Here is a 19417-nt window from a genome sequence, read left to right as displayed (position 1 = left end):
TACTGCTTTGCTAAAGTGAGAAAATATTTAAAACAAATTATTTAAATTAATTAAGAAATTTGTGCAATTATTTTGTAACCATTTATATTGAATTTCATATTTTGTTGTCATTCATTAAATAGCAAAATGGCCTGCCATATTAATTATTAGTGGATAATTAATTTCTTCTAAATATTGTTTGTTGTCTTCCATTNCCTGTCTGAAAGGAAGTAACGCTAGAGTAGACTCGCGAAAAGTGTATAAGACACTTTTAAGATCAACTAAATAGCTAAGCCCAAGGGAAGTCGTTCGGGGAGGCCCTCCCTAATTCCACAAGGGTGAGAAGAAACACACACGATAACGAAACGTTGAATCATGTAGAACTCGTAGGGTAAATGCAAAGCAATTTATAGTAAGAATATGCAGTAAGCTAAGCGAAGAGGTAAGCAAGGTTAAACTATACTACAACTACTAAACGTGTTAGTTTTACTACTACTACATACAAAAATAAAAACATCTACAATCAACAATTACTTCAAATAAAATGAACAAACACTACTACTACATACTAAAAAAAAATAAAAACATCTACAATCAACAATCACTTCAAATAAAATGAACAAAAATAAGCATGCAAAATAAAAAATTAATTTGAATAAAATGAACTTAATGAATTCTACTAGATAGAGCATGCAAGATAAACAACTATTTTAACCACGGGGTCATCTTTGTCTTCTCCAACGTCGATCTGAAACAGATACGGTGGTAACAGATTATTAAGAGCAATTAAAGTTAATTCTATATAGTATTCTCACCTTAATTAACTGTAGTGTAATTTTCCAAAGTTTGCAGGTGTGAAAAGCAAACCAAATCCAGGTAGACTACCACAGCAGAAAATTTGTTGTTTCAGTAGAATTCAAATAAATTTTCAGTTGCTTTGACTCATTGGTTGAAGCTTAACTGCATAACGTTGCTAGATGAAGATCAAAACAGCAAATCAAGAATACAGTCCACGAAAGAAGATATCCATGTAGACATTGGTTGTTTCAGAACTTTAATTCTCTCTTATTTGTTCCACAATCTGCAGAAATGAAGAAAAAATATATCAATTAAGGAATAACTACACTCCTATACATAGGATAACATTAATTTAGGCTGTGGACAATAGATAATTGTTAAAAAAATACACATAGATACAAAAATAATCTAAATTTATGCTGTAGTCTAATAAAGATCAATTAATATTCATTCTCACCTTAATTAATTTATTGCAGAAAGTTACAAGTGTGATAAGCAAGCCAAATCCAAGAGGGATACCACTGCAGACAATCTGTGTTTCAGTGGTTTCTATATTAATATCCAATTGTCTCTTCCTCACAAGTTCAAAATTAACTGCAATTCCTTTTCATTGGTTGAAAAATCTATATAAACAAGCAAAAAAAGTAATTAATTGCCATTTTTAAAGCAAGTAAATCAGTAATACTTTAATGTGGCAAAGGTGGTAAAGTTATAAGCAGGCAGGTAACCGACAAAATAATAAATGCACAACATACCTTTCATTAATCTGCAAAATGGGTGCCTGCTACGTTGAAAATTTACAAGTTTAATGCTTCTTTTCCCATATTAAGCCAACAATCAGACTGATGGAAAGATAAGCTCCTTATTAATTCTACTGTTCTGCTTCTGCCATTGCTGAAGGTTGAACTGATAAAAGAAGATTCGATAGGCAAAGCCAGAAAAAAGTGTATTCTTAAGTGTACCTGTAAAAAGAAAAGAACACATTAAAGCCACAAATAATAATTTTGTACAGCAGAAAAAGGTTAACGAATGAAAACAGTAATTTTCTTATAAAAAAACTTTCTAAAATCATCAATACTTTCTACTGAACTGATAACAAGTTTCCACTCTTTTTCTAAATTATCAAATATGGCGAATACATTTACTTACAATTAGTAACTTAATCAATGGGAATCGTAAAAATAATCCGATATTTAATAATAAAAAAACATATAAACGATACAATTGTAATTCCAGAATATAGTGTGATAGAAATTTTGTACGTACTAGCACTTTTTCTAAATTTTTTTAACAAAAATGCATACCATATCACACCTAACAGGAACAAAACGTAATGCAACAAGCAACAGCAGACAGCAGATGAGCAGACCACCACTGAGCTTGAGCGAGTGGAGCGAGAAGGAAGTACGTCATCGACGAAATTTGTTAGTCTCGACGAAGTTCGCATTATATTTAATATGTACTTTGTACTACTTCTTTTTTCTAAATAGTCGTTGGTAGTTGCTTATGCCGGTTTAAAAAATACTGTAATACAATATAAATGCATCCACTGTAACGAATTATCGTGATAATTATATAAAACGAGACATTATTGTGTATAAATAATCACGTAAATGCAACTGGGAACGAGACTACCTGAGCGTTACCGACCTTGACGCAAGGGTACACTGTATTTCTATACTGGCGCGAAATATTTAAAATTCTAATGATAAAACCATTTTTTGAATCGTAGAACAGCAAAGACGTATAATTTTTACTGTTTCTTTCACAGACTGATTTTTGAAAATAATTAATTTATTAAAACTCAGTTTTAATTGTTTCACACGTCCTTAAATGTTATACGATATCTATGAATTATGTTGTTGTTATTAATAATAATGAAAGGAAAATCATAGCTACATAAAACTGATTATCATTGTGACTATAGTCTACATATGTAAATCCAAAATCAACATGAAAGCTTTCTTTTTATTCTTCGAAACATTGTTTAATAAGAATCAAACTCCAAAATACGATACCTATGAATTATGTTATTGTTATTAATAATAATGAAAACGTAGGTAAATGAAAAGAAAATCATAGATACACAATACTAATATCCGTGTGACTATGGTCCCCTGAAATAGATAAGATATATAGTAGTAAAGTAGATATACAGAAAAGTATTACATATTTCTGATCTATGCTGTAGATTCCAGCAGCGATTAATTAATAAATTGTGGTCGTTGGACCGTGCAGGAGACACGCCCAATAATTATGTGTATATGGCAGTTATAGTCGTATCTATAGTTATGGCTAGTTAGTTTCATAGAACAGTATTATCACACAAAAATAAATATAAAAGCCAACATAACCTGTTAATCTTCAGCATTTTAAATGTTCATTCAATAACTCCTTGAATACCTTTAATATTTACATCTTTGTAACTTTGTGAAAATTTATTTAAGGCATTATTTATTACTATAGAAATTAGTTATTGTGAATAATATGTTGAAAGTGCAAACTACAGACATTAATTTAAGTGGATCTTATTTCTATACTCAACGAAATTTAAGTTTATTTAAATAGTATATGTTTAAAAAACCGTATTTGAGCGATATTTTTAATTTATACTCTTTTAACGCAATGGATTTAAAACAAACAGTTGCCTATCAGAGAAGTCAACTGAAGACCCATAATGTGATTCATAAATTGTGGGCCAAGTTGAAAGGAAGAAGTACTGAAAATATTAATGATTTAGAGGAACAAGAGTTTCAAAGACATTTACCACTTCAACTGGAAGAGTTTTTTGGAGAATGTGTTTTGAAGGCCAAAAACTGTTTACAAGAAAATTCAAACTTATTTGAAGAATTGGATTACAAATACCTTTGTTCTCTTATTTATTTTATGCTTACAAGAATCGATGCTGAAGGACAAGCTGATAATATTACCTTATTGATTAATGTTGGCAGTTTATATTTAACTTTAAATTACTTACAAAATTCAGAGAACATTGTATTTTTTAATGATGTTTATATTGAAGTAGTAAAAATTCTGGACTATATAAGGATAGCAAATTATAAAGAATCGCCATTACTTATGTTTTTGGATGATTTGAGAATGTTTTTATCACAATCAAGGACAGCACTCAATCAGAATAGTTTATTACATACTATAAGCTCTTTATCAGAATTTGTTTTTCTTGAAAACACTACAGTTTTTGAAACTTTTTCTGATGGTAACTTGTGCTAATAAATGTACCTCAGTAATTAAATCCCCTATGTATATCATTTATTTTGCAGAAGGTATGAATCTTCACGGAGGAAAAACTGCCTATTTAGCTTTTCGTTGCTATCAAGCCATCATAAACAAGAACTATTCCAAAAAACTAGATATGAGTAATGCAAGGCTGGCAACAGTATTAAGTTTAATGACCTGTTTTAAGTCGAATACTGCACCTGTTAGAATGCTTTCAGTATTTCAAAGAAATGTTCAAAACTTCATTCAAGACACTTCACCCTTTCTGTTAATTGAAGATGAACATTTACTTGTAAAAGCATTACAAGTAATAATTCCTAAACCTGAATATGATTGTTATGAGGTATTACATCAAATTTATATATAATGCTTATTCATTTATCTTTTTTTTTAAGGGAATAGCAGGATTATTAAGGAATCTTCCATTAGAACAATTCCAAGCGTTTGTGCAGTGGACAGCTTATGCTATGGTGTCTGATAACAAAAGTTACAAACAATATTTTCCCAATATTGCAGTATTTATTGTAAAAAATCCTCCTGACTCAGGCCATTTTTCTAAATGTGAAGTGGTCGTTGAAATGCTTTCACAGAACATAATTAAACTTACAGCAGACTCTTGCAATGAAATTCGGGAAAATGCGATTAGGAATTTAGATGAGCTTCTTAAAATAAATGACGCTTCTACTAAAATGGCACTCAGAGTAATTGCTTCTCATTTTAATGTTTCACTTCCTCACAAGTTCAAAATTAACTGCAATTCCTTTTCATTGGTTGAACAATCTATATAAACAAGCAAAAAAAGTAATTAATTGCCATTTTTAAAACAAGTAAATCAGTAATACTTTAATGTAGCAAAGGTGGTAAAGTTATAAGCAGGCAGGTAACCGACAAAATAATAAATGCACAACATACCTTTCATTAATCTGCAAAATGGGTTCCTGCTACGTTGAAAATTTACAAGTTTAATGCTTCTTTTCCCATATTAAGCCAACAATCAGACTGATGGAAAGATAAGCTCCTTATTAATTCTACTGTTCTGCTTCTGCCATTGCTGAAGGTTGAACTGATAAAAGAAGATTCGATAGGCAAAGCCAGAAAAAAGTGTATTCTTAAGTGTACCTGTAAAAAGAAAAGAACACATTAAAGCCACAAATAATAATTTTGTACAGCAGAAAAAGGTTAACGAATGAAAACAGTAATTTTCTTATAAAAAAACTTTCTAAAATCATCAATACTTTCTACTGAACTGATAACAAGTTTCCACTCTTTTTCTAAATTATCAAATATGGCGAATACATTTACTTACAATTAGTAACTTAATCAATGGGAATCGTAAAAATAATCCGATATTTAATAATAAAAAAACAAATAAACATATAAACGATACAATTGTAATTCCAGAATATAGTGTGATAGAAATTTTGTACGTACTAGCACTTTTTCTAAATTTTTTTAACAAAAATGCATACCATATCACACCTAACAGGAACAAAACGTAATGCAACAAGCAACAGCAGACAGCAGATGAGCAGACCACCACTGAGCTTGAGCGAGTGGAGCGAGAAGGAAGTACGTCATCGACGAAATTTGTTAGTCTCGACGAAGTTCGCATTATATTTAATATGTACTTTGTACTACTTCTTTTTTCTAAATAGTCGTTGGTAGTTGCTTATGCCGGTTTAAAAAATACTGTAATACAATATAAATGCATCCACTGTAACGAATTATCGTGATAATTATATAAAACGAGACATTATTGTGTATAAATAATCACGTAAATGCAACTGGGAACGAGACTACCTGAGCGTTACCGACCTTGACGCAAGGGTACACTGTATTTCTATACTGGCGCGAAATATTTAAAATTCTAATGATAAAACCATTTTTTGAATCGTAGAACAGCAAAGACGTATAATTTTTACTGTTTCTTTCACAGACTGATTTTTTGAAAATAATTAATTTATTAAAACTCAGTTTTAATTGTTTCACACGTCCTTAAATGTTATACGATATCTATGAATTATGTTGTTGTTATTAATAATAATGAAAGGAAAATCATAGATACATAAAACTGATTATCATTGTGACTATAGTCTACATATGTAAATCCAAAATCAACATGAAAGCTTTCTTTTTATTCTTCAAAACATTGTTTAATTAGAATCAAACTCCAAAATCATTAAAATAATTAATTTTATGATTTATGGGAATACCAGACAACATGCCAAAATATTGGGACTAACTTTAAAACACTTTTATCGGAACAAAAAAGAAAACAAACCGTTGACTGCTCGCTAGCCACTATGCAAATTCTAAGATATAGACTTATCTATGGATATAAATTTTAATATAACCTGTAACAGTAATGATATTAACCTAAATGAATTGTAATATGAAACAAAGGTTATTAATATATCAACAGTGTGCTCTAAGACATAATAAAAATGTGTTGTTTCAGCAAAATCTTGTTTAGTTATGACATTTAAAAACAATCAGCTGTATTTTTAAAATGACTCGATTTACAAGAGCACAAGGATCTAAGGCATCAAATATACGTGAACCTGAAGAAAGTACGCCATGGCATATCATAAAACTACAATTAGAGGAAAAGAAACACGACAAGTTTGAAGATAACACAGAAGGATATTCGTATAAAAATTATTTAGAAGATAATTCTGAAGAACCTCCAACAAAATGGGTTGATTTTTCTGATGAAGAAAGTGGAGCACAGGAGAAGAAAGTTGATATCAAGAATCACAGAAATAAAATAAATAATAAACACAAAAAGCTTATAAACATTGATGCACAAATTGAGAAAAGTGAAGCTCTGGAATGGGATTCCTCAAAAAAGTTATTCCAAAATAAAAAACAAATGGCAAAATTAACCATTCAGCAAGGAAACACCACAAAATTAGAATATGTTGAAAATAATAGTAAAGAAGACGTAAAAAGAAGTAAAAAACATAAATATCAGGCAGGTAAAGAGGAAGGTCAGGAAACTGAACAGCCTGGAACAGAAAATATATCAAGCAGGAAGAAAACAAAAAAGAACAAGGAAATAAAAGCAGAAAACAAAGTAGTAGAAGAAGAAATAGTTAGCATATCAAAAATTGAAAGTAAAAATAATAGGTTATATAAAAATAACGAGAATGGGTTAAAAAAGAAACAGAATAAACTGAGAAAATCAGACAAAAAGGAAGAGAACAAAAAAATGTTTCACGGTAAAAAACTCAAACAAAATGAAAGAAATGATAAATTTGAAAACAAAAGGACATTTAAAAATGGAAAAGAAAAAAATCGCCGTAAACCGAGACTAGAAGAATGTGTGATAGGTGGAAAAAATGTTATGCTAATGTATATTGATGGATTTCCAGTTAAAAAAGAAGATGGTGAAAAACTTATTCAGCTGCGAAAGGATCTAATTAGTAAAGGGGTTCCAAGGAGTGAAATAGAGAAGGCTATGAAATTGGAGAGAAGAAGAGCTGAGAAAGCACTTGCAAGAGAAAAGAAAAAGCTCTGCTTCAACTGTAGAAGATCAGGACATGTTCTTTCAGAATGTCCAAACATTTCAATGGACATGACAGAGACAACAGCAACTGGCATTTGCTTCAAATGTGGCTCAACCGAACATACACATTTCGAATGCAGAGTTGTAAAAAATGATTCTTACAAATTCGCCCAATGTTTCATATGTAAAGAGCAGGGCCACATTTCGAGACAGTGTCCTGATAATCCCAAAGGATTATATCCACAAGGAGGAGGATGTAACATATGTGGAGATGTAACACATTTGAAGAAGGACTGTCCTGCCTATGTGACACAACAACAGGAAAACAAATTAGTGGTAAATACTATAAATGATGGCAATATTGAAAATATAGGCCACAACTTTAATTTAAAAAATACCAAAAATATAAAAAAGCAAAAAATTGTAAAATTTTAATACAATTTTTGTCAAATGCTTACGTTTCCATTAGATGTTTTTCTTCTTAAGGTATTTTTACCTGAAAGGATATTTGTAAACAGAATATACATCTCTGCTAAGTTANCCAATATTATCCTCTTTCAACATGTTTTCCAGCTGAGATGATCTGGACTTTTCCCTGTTTATTTGGGCAGCCTTTTGATTTTTTTTATAGTTCATTTGTTCCTCAGTCTCCTCTTTAATTACCATATCGCTGTCCAAATACAGTTGCTTTTTGGAAACTTTTGTAGATCCATTTTCGATAACTGTTGAACTATTTGAAACATAATCCAAGGCAGATACAAAAACTTCTGAATTCTCACTCATATCAGGTTTACTCTGCAAGTCATCTGATGCAGAGAGAAAGGTTTCGCTTGTTACAAGAGTTACAGAAATGCCAGCATCTTCTGTAGAAGTAGGAGATTGGTTGCATGAGGGGTTGCTGCAGTCTTCTAGATTTAATTTTCTTATGTTCTCAGTATTTTTTTCTATGCTGGTTCTGTACTTGTCTGCAGCTTTGTATAGCTCATTGTAATAATCGATTAAATTTTGTCTAAAGAAAAGTTAACATTAACAAACTAATATTTTGAAATATAGGATCACATTACGCTTCTTCTTGAAAAATCTTCATTTCAATTATCTCCATTTTCATAACTGCTTCCTTAGTTTGTATTTCTCTTCTCAGTTGTTCAATTTCCTTAATTTTTCTTTTTGTTAGTGCTTCATCATATTGGTTTTTTAAGTAGATAATTTCATTTCTCTTCTTTTCCAGTTTATTTTTTATCCTTTCCTGGCGTTCCACTAGAAAATTCTCAATATAAAGGAATCTCAAACAAAGAGAGTTTAATTTTACATTCAATTCTTCTTAAAGTAGTTGCTTTCTTTTTGGCTATTAAACCCAGAAAAACGTTTTCTTCAAGTTTTTTCTTTTCGATTAACTCTTTTAAGGATAAATGCGGACCACATTTCGAAATGGCATTTAAATAATAAGTGTAAGTATTTTGCTCTAAAATTAAAAGTTGTTCAGCAGTTACACACGAGTTAAATATTCAAAAATTTCCCTTTTGAAATACTTTCATAGTTTTTTTTTTACTTACATAAACAAAATGTTTTTAATGTATGCTGTGTGTAGTTCATATAGCATGTCCAAGTCTGAAACTTGGGACAATTGTTCTTCAAAAAATTGCCAACTAGTCTGAAGTATTTCCCCGTGAATATAATTTTGCAAAGTTTGTACGAAATGGGTCATAATATGTCTGCATTGATGCAACCTCCTGTACTGATTAGATATTAAAAGTAACGGAACCTTTTTGGCTTCTGTTCTTTTTATAAGACATTTTAATTCCTAAAAACCCAATTGAAAGAAAATTAACGTTTAACTTCTTATTATATGTACATTGAATAATAATATTTGGTAAATTGAACTTACTGAAAACATTTTTTGAAGCACCCATGAAACTCTCCTGAGTTTCAGCAATAATTTAAAAACATCGTCATACTTGTTCAAAATATCGGAAGGAATTAGAATGTTTAGAGGCCAGGTAATTTTATAGGTCAATGAAATACAATCTAAAACCTCTGGATCAGTTAAGTCAAAAGCCTTTGGTAAATTGTTAATACGAAAAGACAATCTATCAGAGTTGTCTTGGATATTAGAGGAATGCCCATCAAAAGCAGTTTGTACCAAGATGTGCAAAGTCCTCCAGTTCACAAGATCGATGGGGAAATTAGCGCTATACAATTTTTCGAATAATTTATCAGTTAAACTTTTTGCAAATTGCCCGTCCAAGAGAAAGAAATAACTTCTCAAACTTATTAAATGTTCTAAACAGCCCAACTCCTCTACGAAGAATTTGAGTAACTCATTGTTGACCAAATTCATTTGCATTTTAAGAGGAATAGCAACACTTTGTTGTAGGTACAATTTCAAACAATTAGCAGACACTTGTTGGGCATCATCTGGCAAAATTCGATCTGGAAGTATATTTTTCTGTAAGTTTCCAGCTATATCGAAGACTGAACTGCTCTTGTGACTTATTTTGAATACAGGCTCTTGCTTTATCGGTTCCAATTTTAAGTCCTCTTCAGATGCAGGAGTTTGTATACTGTCTAGTAAGTCTTCACTGGTTATAGAAACGTAACTTCGTTTGCTAAGGGAAAAGTCACTTGAAGGAGTATCGACAGACATAGGGGTCATTTTACTTCCTCTTGAATCTGGTTTAACTGATTGTAAGTTTAAAGTGAGGTCAACGTTATTCTGAGCCAACTCTGGGAAATTATTTTTTACGTATTCTTCATTAAAAATACACCAGTCTATAGGACTGTTGGTAATACTTCCAACAGCAGCTTTTTCATCTGTAAGTGCCAAATTGGCGTTTGCATCGTTTGGGGTGTAATTATATAAGCCAAGTTCAGTCTCTAGTACTTTCTTTTTATTTCTGCGAGCAATTTGAAAATTTTCTTGGAAAATTTGCGTAAGGGCAGTGACCTCTTTATTTTCAATCGTTATGGAGTTTGAAGATCCCTTTGTACTGTTTAAATTTGCATTAATGATGTCTTCCAAGGAAGACGTTTCGCCATATTCCTGTTCTAGAAATTTTAATTTGTTTTCTTTGGCTTCCTCAAAATTTTGCACTCGATTTTTTGTAAAATTCTCACTGCTTTTACTTTCAATATTCTGTGAAGTGGACCACGAAAAATTATAGGAAAACTTGGGGAGACCAATATTATCCTCCTTCAACATGTTTTCCAGCTGAGATGATCTGGACTTTTCCCTGTTTATTTGGGCAGCCTTTTGATTTTTTTTATAGTTCATTTGTTCCTCAGTCTCCTCTTTAATTACCATATCGCTGTCCAAATACAGTTGCTTTTTGGAAACTTTTGTAGATCCATTTTCGATAACTGTTGAACTATTTGAAACATAATCCAAGGCAGATACAAAAACTTCTGAATTCTCACTCATATCAGGTTTACTCTGCAAGTCATCTGATGCAGAGAGAAAGGTTTCGCTTGTTACAAGAGTTACAGAAATGCCAGCATCTTCTGTAGAAGTAGGAGATTGGTTGCATGAGGGGTTGCTGCAGTCTTCTAGATTTAATTTTCTTATGTTCTCAGTATTTTTTTCTATGCTGGTTCTGTACTTGTCTGCAGCTTTGTATAGCTCATTGTAATAATCGATTAAATTTTGTCTAAAGAAAAGTTAACATTAACAAACTAATATTTTGAAATATAGGATCACATTACGCTTCTTCTTGAAAAATCTTCATTTCAATTATCTCCATTTTCATAACTGCTTCCTTAGTTTGTATTTCTCTTCTCAGTTGTTCAATTTCCTTAATTTTTCTTTTTGTTAGTGCTTCATCATATTGGTTTTTTAAGTAGATAATTTCATTTCTCTTCTTTTCCAGTTTATTTTTTATCCTTTCCTGGCGTTCCACTAGAAAATTCTCAATATAAAGGAATCTCAAACAAAGAGAGTTTAATTTTACATTCAATTCTTCTTAAAGTAGTTGCTTTCTTTTTGGCTATTAAACCCAGAAAAACGTTTTCTTCAAGTTTTTTCTTTTCGATTAACTCTTTTAAGGATAAATGCGGACCACATTTCGAAATGGCATTTAAATAATAAGTGTAAGTATTTTGCTCTAAAATTAAAAGTTGTTCAGCAGTTACACACGAGGTAAACAGTATGGGCCTCTTCTCCAAAATATAACAACACAATGGAGACTAAAATAACATAAATAATTAAAAATGAAATCTTCAAATAAATATCTTACATTTGGGACACAAAGTTTTAACAAGTTCATAGCCTTTCCACAAGCTAAAATGCTATCTTTTAGTTCAATCAAAAAATCTGGCACAACATCTTCTCTAATCGAATAGCTACGGGTCCAGTAAGTTCTACCTCTACTTGAAATATATTTTGGATTCGATTCGACAAAAAATTCTGCCGATGGGTCGTTTAAATCACCTTCTAAAATCCACTGACCTAAAAAGCGACTAAAAACCACATATGTATTTATATGTTGAAAAATAAATGAAAAATAATTATAAATCCAACTAATTACAATATTTGGAATATTTTTTTTACCAAATTGAAAATTAAATCCAACAGATCTATAATAATACGATCAATATTTTTTAATTTTCTATTAAAATTTAGATAAATCAAAAAAGGAACTTACTGATAATAAAGCTGACAACACGGATAAAATACAGCATACAGTACCATAAGAATATCTTTCTTCACTGCACTTAATATTCTTTGATAAAAATAATTTAAAAGCTCCATTCCATGGGGAATTCTCTGATCTTGTTTAAATGGACCAACTTTGCATATGCTTGTAAGAACTTTAAAGTGTTCTTGCAAACTTCTAATATATTCTTGAAGTGCTAACAAGTTTGTTGTATCTGGTAATGAAAGAATTGCTACACGATAGTAGCTTAAATAACGTTTAATACTTTCACACATCTCCTAAAACATTTTGATATCTGTTTATCTTCTTTAATCCAAAAGTAGCTACATATTTGTACATTACAAGAAACAAAGTTTTGACTTAAAAAAAAAACAATAATTTAAACGAAAAAAATACCTTGAAAATGTGCCCCTCTTGTTTGTATTTTCCAGAAAAGCAATCTGTAGTAGTCAGGTCAGCTAATCCTTTATAACAAGAACCACAATATAACATATTTTGGGAATAAGAATTTGCTGCAGTAATACTTAATCCTTGAACAACTGTGTTAGGTACAAAACAAAGTTCACCTTCCTCAGATAATTGAAAGGTTTTTGAAGTGATTCCAACTAAAAAAAAGGGATAAGTTGTGAAAATGACAGAAACCCTTAATATTAAGTTCTACTCTAACCATGCACCTTATATATTATGTAAAAATAATAATTTTAATTTTTACTGGTAATAAGTAAATAAAGAAAACTATATAATATATGAGAAAAATCTTACCTAATAAGTATTTGACATCTTTAACAAATTCTCTATATGAAATATTAGTCACTGAATTTGATGCAGCATTAAGGTCTTTTACAATTAAATTATCCATATAAGAAGTTTTTAAGTTTTGCATCCATATACTGACTTTAGAAGTTGCCTCAGTAACAAAAGGAAGTTCTTTTTTAGGCTCTGCAATGCCTGCACTTTCCCAGGTCCTTCGTTCACTAATACTTGATTTACACGCGATATCCCAAACATCATCACTGCCACTTTCATCACCATCTTCTTCATTACTGTTATCTTTTAAGTGAAAAAAAATCAGTTGTAATCCTTACCTATTGTATATTACATTTATTAGATCCTAATCACCTTGATTGTTATCTCTTTGAAGCATACAACTTTCATCATCAGAGAATATGCTTCTAGGACTTTTAAAATTAGTATTACTATTTTTATTAGTATCACAGTACTGAGATAATGAATCTTTTTTTCTTAAATTTCCAATTACATCTTGTTTTGATATTGTACTTTTTAAATGGAAATCATTGTCTGAATATTTAATTTTTGTAGAAAGTGGTTCAGGATGAAACTTTGAAGTCTCTAGAAAAGGATATAATTGTCGATTAAATAGACCTCCCTAAAACAAAGTCATTTAACTATATATATCACTATTTGTTACGTAACAGTATTCCCTTACGTTATTTTTATTTGATGGAGAATTTTTAAGACTTATAAGTAAATAAAGAACTCTTTGGAAACTATCTTCTTTTATATTTAATCTTCTGATTTTTTCATAAACATCTTTTAATTTATCTGCATATTTAAAATTGTTGTATTTTGTTCTTAGAAGAAATTCCCAAGCCAGTAAATGACACAGAGGATCATCTGTACTCTCCAATCCTTCTACACCACCTGAATAGAGCATTCTGTAATAAATTTCCACATAATTTCAGTAAAATACACTTTTTACCGCTCTGTATGTTCTTCTTTAAAAGTAAAATATCAAAGCATTTAGAACGTAGAGATTTTACTACATTGTCGTTTGGAAATATATTTGAATGAGGGGCAGCATATTTTTCACACAATTTTGTTAGTAAATTAAATATACTTTCATTTTCTAAACTATTGTACACTAAATCCATGAGACAATCATCTTTAAAGTTACACATTACAAAGGGCCGCTTCTTTTGACATAAACACAAATAATTTACTTATATTTTTATGAGGTTATGGTAAATTTGACTTTTGATTAGCGGTAAAAATGAAGATGTATCTCAGTTACAACAGATTTGTATAAAACATTTACTATTCATTTTTATAAAATGAAGGGCAGACGGACTATTTCACACGAAAAGTACATTTAAAATTATTTATTTAAATCAATGACGTAGATTGTAAGCAGAAATTTTATGGAAAGATTTAAATTTAAGTTACACTCATTCCAAAGAATGCGGTACTATGGCCACGTCCAACGGTCAGTATACTACGCAAGCGCGGGAAATTAGCGGGAATGCAAATTCAAAAATTCAAATGAAAAGACTATTCACATGTCCAAAATATTATTGATTATAATTTAATCGAGGATTATATTTTACCACTTTATATATACAAAAAGTAATTAGATCATTCGTATTAATTAATGTTACCAACAAGTTATTGTTTTACTTTTGGCTGATATTTACGGCGTTGAATGATTATCAATAAATATCCGGAAGTTCTCCATATTTGAATGAATTAGACTAATAGTCCACGTTACGTGATCAAATTAAAGTTCATGATATTATATCACGGTCCTTGAATGGGTCATAAAATACATATATTAGGATCGTACTTTGCACAGGTATATTAATGAAATTACAGCCAACATAATATTCAGTTGTAGTTAACTTTTTGTTTAAGATTGTAATTTCAAAATGAATTTGTTCATTGTTTTACTGTTTATTTTAAGTCGTTTTTCTGACGCTCAAATTGTTCAATTAGGAGAATGTCCAGATGTAGAAACTGTAATTGATTTCATACCATCGAAGGTTTATAACTTAATGAAACTTATAATTATTTGTTTATTCCCTTTTTATTCATGTTCTAGTACCTCGGTGTGTGGTATGAAAACAGAAAATATCCAGCAATTTTTGAATTAGGAGGCAAATGTATCTCATCACTCTATACTGCTGAATCTGAAGACACAATAGGAGTAGAAAACATGCAAAAAAATATTTTGTGAGTTTTTAAATAACAGCGCTGGATTGGATTACAAAATTCGTAATTACATATATATCTTTTTTGTACTTAGAACTGGCAAATACAACGTTATCAATGGCAATGCAACAATACACGGAGATGCAAAAGATGGAAAATTAATTGTAACGCTTCCTTCAGGTAAAAAAAATATATTTTTCTTAAAATGCAATAGATATTAGTACCTATAGTAGAATCCGTTTATAATGACATCGCAGGGAAATGACAAACACGTCATATGATTTCTTGAAAATCAGTCACAATAAACGATATGCCATTTTAAACGGAGTCATTATATCCAAACTTTCCTATAGAGAATTTAATATGAAAACCAAACTTAACACTGCAATTACTTCATGTTAAACAGTTGGTCAATATAGGCGGAGTCATAATAAACGAATTCGGTTGTATATGAATATCACGTAGAAACTCAACTCAACCATTCAAAAAAGATATTTTTAATGCACGATATCGATCTTTAAAAAAATATACTTATTTCTTTTCGATTCTGTGGTAACCATCGGATAAGTAGTCAAAAATTAATATTATCAATCAAAAATCGAATGAACAGCTTTGCATTGGATAAAAGTAATTAAATATGAAAGTATATCCGCAAATTTTCAAAGAATACGTTATTTATTTCATACACTAATATTTTCAAGTTAAACGCGGCGTATGAAATTACAAATTGAAATGTTTGGACCCGTTTGGGAATTTGTAATTTAACGTCAATAATGACAACAGTAATAATTAATAATTATCTCGTGGTCTAGGTATCGTTCGGATCGAAACAAAATTAACATAGTTCTTGAACTATTTAACAGCTTTTAGATACATTCACTATTAAAAAATACTCATGGTTGAAATAATCTAGAGCTAAAAGTTTTCCTACTTACAATTAGTGCGTTTATGTTTTCCCCGTAATTTGTCCGATAATATAATTAATCTGATTTCTTATAATATACCGTTATTACAGACATTGGAAACATACGTAAGTAGCATTCATATGCAATGGGCTATTTTGTTGTTACTATTTAGGTATTTGAAGCAGAAAATGTAAAATTGTTTTGAAAAATGCATTCGAAATATAACACGTAAATTAGGCATTTTTTAAACATGTTGTGGGTAGTTAAAAAAAATAACGCATGTAATTGAATAATAAAAAAGTTTGTTGAACAGATAAGGCTTTCAACTCTTGTAATCTAATAATCACCAAATAGTATAAAACAAAGTCGCTTTCCCGCTGTCTGTCCCTATGTATGCTTAAATCATTAAAATCATTTTGATGCGGTTTTTTTAAAAGATAGAGTGATTCAAGAGGAAGGTTTATATGTATAATACATGCATAATATAGTAGAGAAGCACTAATAATTTTAGAGGTTTCTAATGCGATGTCGTAAATGAACACATTTTTTGAGCTTACATTGCAAACGCTGGCTGAACCCTACGAGATAGATCAAAATAATATACTACAATATTGTACATCTTAAAAGGGTCTACAATAAAGTCCGCGATGGTATATGTCTATCTCTTAGGGATAACCCACAATAACCATTTTTATCCTTTACTTTTTATGAGAAATAATGACTTATTTACGAAGCGATTGTAAGCAATACGGCATTAATTCTTATCCAATTAAGTACCTTAAGTAAGTTCGTTTCATGCGAGTTGCTATGTAACGAAATCGTGCAACGCATTTCCCCGACTGTCTGCGCCTATGTATGCTTAAATCATTAAAACTACGCAACGGATTTTGATGCCGTTTTTTTTAAAAGATAGAGTGATTGAAGAGGAAGGTTTATATGTATAATACATGCATAATATAGTAGAGAAACACTGATAATTTTAGAGGTTTGTAACATGATGTCGTAAATAAACACATTTTTTTGCGCTTACATTGCAAACGCTGGCTGAACCCTACGAGATAGATCAAAATAATATACTACAGTATTGTACACTCTGAAAAGGTCTACAAAAAAGTCCGCGATGGTATATGTCTATCTCTTAGGGATAACCAACCCACAATAACCATTTTTTATCCTTTACTTTTTACGAGAATTAATGGTTTATTTACGAAGCGATTTTAAGCAATATAGCATTAATCCTTATCCAATTAAGTACTTTTGTAGATGTAATGTAGATTAATTTGGCCCTTTATAGCATGTAATTTAAATGAATATTTTCGAAGGGACATAGCGGTTGCGGCGGTACCGGCCGGTTTGTATTGTCTAATGACAAAAAAGCTATGACTGTTGTATATAAAGACATTATATAGTATTTTTACTATCATCATTGCACCCGTGCGAAGCATAGTGTACAAATAATACCATTAAACCAATTCCTCAACCCCTATCCCGGTATGTTTGTGTGTTTGAAGAAGTTTTACTTCAGTAGCGTGTTGTATAATTACACTTTGTATTTTTTTTATTAGTTTACTTATAATTTTGATTAACTGCATAGCAATTAACTACTCGCGTAATTCTAACTACGTTACAGGACACACGTGCAGAATCTGTTATATATTATTTAGATTGTATACGCAATTTCACAGGAAATAATTTAATTTAATTATCTGATATGTCACCAATTAAATAAGCCATTAGATATTGACAACGATTATTTATCGTACAAATAAGGGAGCAGTGTATCACTTATACTTTATTAACAAAGACTTTGTTTCTGTACAGCACCTTTTCCGGCACCGTATTGGATTTTGGATACCGATTATGATACTTATTCGGTAGTTTGGTCCTGTGGGGATTTGTTTTCGTTAAATGCTCGTAAGTACCTTATTAATTGCATTATTATCAATTTGTTTTTGAATTAATTACAACTGGTGTTATATCTGACATTACTTATGTGGAATCATCATCATCATAAGGTCCTCAGTCCTAAGACTGGCTGGACAAGCACCTCTATTCTTCCCTATCCACAGCCAATCTTCGCATTTCCCTAAAACTAGAAAAAAAAAAACTTTTGGGTGTTTCATTCCCACCAGTTAGTAATGCTAGTGGGCGGGCAGTCCCTCCGGACTATGCCGGAAGGTAGGGCGGAAGGCCCTCTTCAGCCTGCTTTCCGGAATCGTGGGAATGGGTGGGTGGTGGTTCGGGTGAGAAAGATGAGACGGACGAAATGAAGACAGAAGAGAGTGAAAGATTATCTGTGGAATATTACTGCCTCAGCATTTGCCTAAGTGATCCAAGGAAACCACAGAAAAACTTGGACCAAGGCAGACGGACCCGGAATCGAACCGGCGTCCTCCCGAATGCTAAGCAATGGTCTAGACCTCTAGGCCATGCCGCTCGGTTAAAACTAGAACAACCCACATCCTTATCTGTTTGCGAACAGTAATCTAATCTAAATCTACCTCTGCTCTTTTTAACTCCTGCTTCTACCTATGATATATCTCTGACAAGACCTTCATGTTTTAGAAGGTGTCCTAACAACCAATCTCGCTTATTTCTTATTGACTTCATTCTCATATTCCTTGTTGTAACCTTTTCTTTTCCGCGGCGCCTACCGTCCATGGTTCGCACCCTTGCATCGCCGCTCTCCAGACATACATCTTTAACAATCTTTTTCGAATTTATAAATTAACCGTCTTCGAGCACAGAAGTGACTTCCTTTTATTGAAAACGACTCCTGTGCTATTCTTTGTTTGTATCTCTACTGCTTCTTCCATCCTGAGTTATCTAACTTCCTAGATATCTAAAATCAGTCACTTCTTCTAATTTTTCGTCTCCTATCATACCAGTGTTTTTGTTTTACTTTTATTTATTTTCATACAAGACTGTTTTGTCAATACTGCAGATTACAAGATTGTACTCGATTAAAATCGTATGGATGTAATAAACTTGTCAAAATATTAGCAAAGGAAAAGCAGCGTTAATTAACATTTTCTGTTTAATTTTTAACTGAATTATTTAGCCTGTTGGATGCTGCAATTCTAAATTCTCATGGAATGCTCTAATTATTTTCTTGGGTGTAAATAAATGATAAAGCGCATCCGTTTTACTTCCCATTTCTATAAATTGTTTTTGTTTAATCAACCTTGACATTATTTATGCTGGCTTTTGGTTAATTACTGTTACTTACAACAGTTTCTAAAATTTCTGCGTCATCATAAGAACGAGCGCTCAATAATATAATTACAGGTAAATTTGAGTTAAAATAATTTTCCTCAAATAATTAGTTATAGTAATTATTGCTGAACAATTGCTTTCTTCTCGCGAAATTATACAACTCTAGAAAATTCTTGTTG

At 31.0% G+C, this 19417-nt stretch overlaps 4 protein-coding genes and 2 long non-coding RNA genes across 7 annotated transcripts; 2 read left to right on the top strand and 4 right to left on the bottom strand.

Moving 5' to 3' along the window:
• Positions 1–680: 680 nt before the first annotated feature.
• LOC108740433 lies at positions 681–2583 on the bottom strand. 2 transcript variants are annotated; one of them, XR_003231723.1, is made up of 4 exons: positions 2082–2583; positions 1533–1739; positions 1235–1400; positions 681–1060 (listed from the first exon to the last, which is right to left on the bottom strand). It is a non-coding gene; the product is annotated as an uncharacterized LOC108740433 (long non-coding RNA). The 2 variants fall into 2 exon arrangements; XR_003231724.1 differs by lacking the exon at positions 2082–2583 and adding an exon at positions 1927–2070.
• Positions 2584–4742: 2159 nt separating this feature from the next.
• Positions 4743–5935, bottom strand: LOC112905349. The gene is made up of 3 exons (XR_003231725.1): positions 5484–5935; positions 4927–5133; positions 4743–4794 (listed from the first exon to the last, which is right to left on the bottom strand). It is a non-coding gene; the product is annotated as an uncharacterized LOC112905349 (long non-coding RNA).
• A 420-nt stretch (positions 5936–6355) lies between these two features.
• On the top strand, positions 6356–8056 carry LOC108740421. The gene has a single exon (XM_018474732.2). The coding sequence runs from the start codon at positions 6524–6526 to the stop codon at positions 7955–7957; it is 1434 nt and encodes a 477-aa protein (XP_018330234.2). The 5' UTR covers positions 6356–6523; the 3' UTR covers positions 7958–8056.
• Positions 8057–8059: 3 nt separating this feature from the next.
• On the bottom strand, positions 8060–9013 carry LOC112905348. Its single transcript, XM_025977540.1, has 3 exons — positions 8832–9013; positions 8587–8779; positions 8060–8531 (listed from the first exon to the last, which is right to left on the bottom strand). The coding sequence occupies exons 2-3, from the start codon at positions 8628–8630 to the stop codon at positions 8060–8062; spliced, it is 516 nt and encodes a 171-aa protein (XP_025833325.1). The 5' UTR covers positions 8631–8779; positions 8832–9013.
• A 12-nt stretch (positions 9014–9025) lies between these two features.
• Positions 9026–14135, bottom strand: LOC108740419 (gamma-tubulin complex component 6). Its single transcript, XM_025977543.1, has 11 exons — positions 13892–14135; positions 13619–13833; positions 13291–13558; positions 12934–13221; positions 12568–12776; positions 12160–12449; positions 11752–11974; positions 11467–11701; positions 11222–11414; positions 9408–11166; positions 9026–9323 (listed from the first exon to the last, which is right to left on the bottom strand). Exons 1-11 carry the CDS (start codon positions 14088–14090, stop codon positions 9072–9074), a joined length of 4131 nt encoding a protein of 1376 aa, XP_025833328.1. The 5' UTR covers positions 14091–14135; the 3' UTR covers positions 9026–9071.
• A 631-nt stretch (positions 14136–14766) lies between these two features.
• LOC108740418 (apolipoprotein D) lies at positions 14767–17936 on the top strand (the record flags this gene model as incomplete). Its single annotated transcript, XM_025977544.1, is given in 4 exon segments — positions 14767–14948; positions 15008–15138; positions 15212–15297; positions 17844–17936. Coding segments are annotated over 4 exon segments (424 nt in total), but the record flags the coding sequence as incomplete, so codon positions are not given.
• Between the last annotated feature and the right edge of the window lie 1481 nt (positions 17937–19417).

The sequence above is a fragment of the Agrilus planipennis genome, unplaced genomic scaffold (genome assembly GCF_000699045.2).
Source record: "Agrilus planipennis isolate EAB-ADULT unplaced genomic scaffold, Apla_2.0 scaffold251, whole genome shotgun sequence".
Classification (NCBI taxonomy): domain Eukaryota; kingdom Metazoa; phylum Arthropoda; class Insecta; order Coleoptera; family Buprestidae; genus Agrilus; species Agrilus planipennis.
This window is presented reverse-complemented; position numbering and strand designations above follow the sequence as displayed.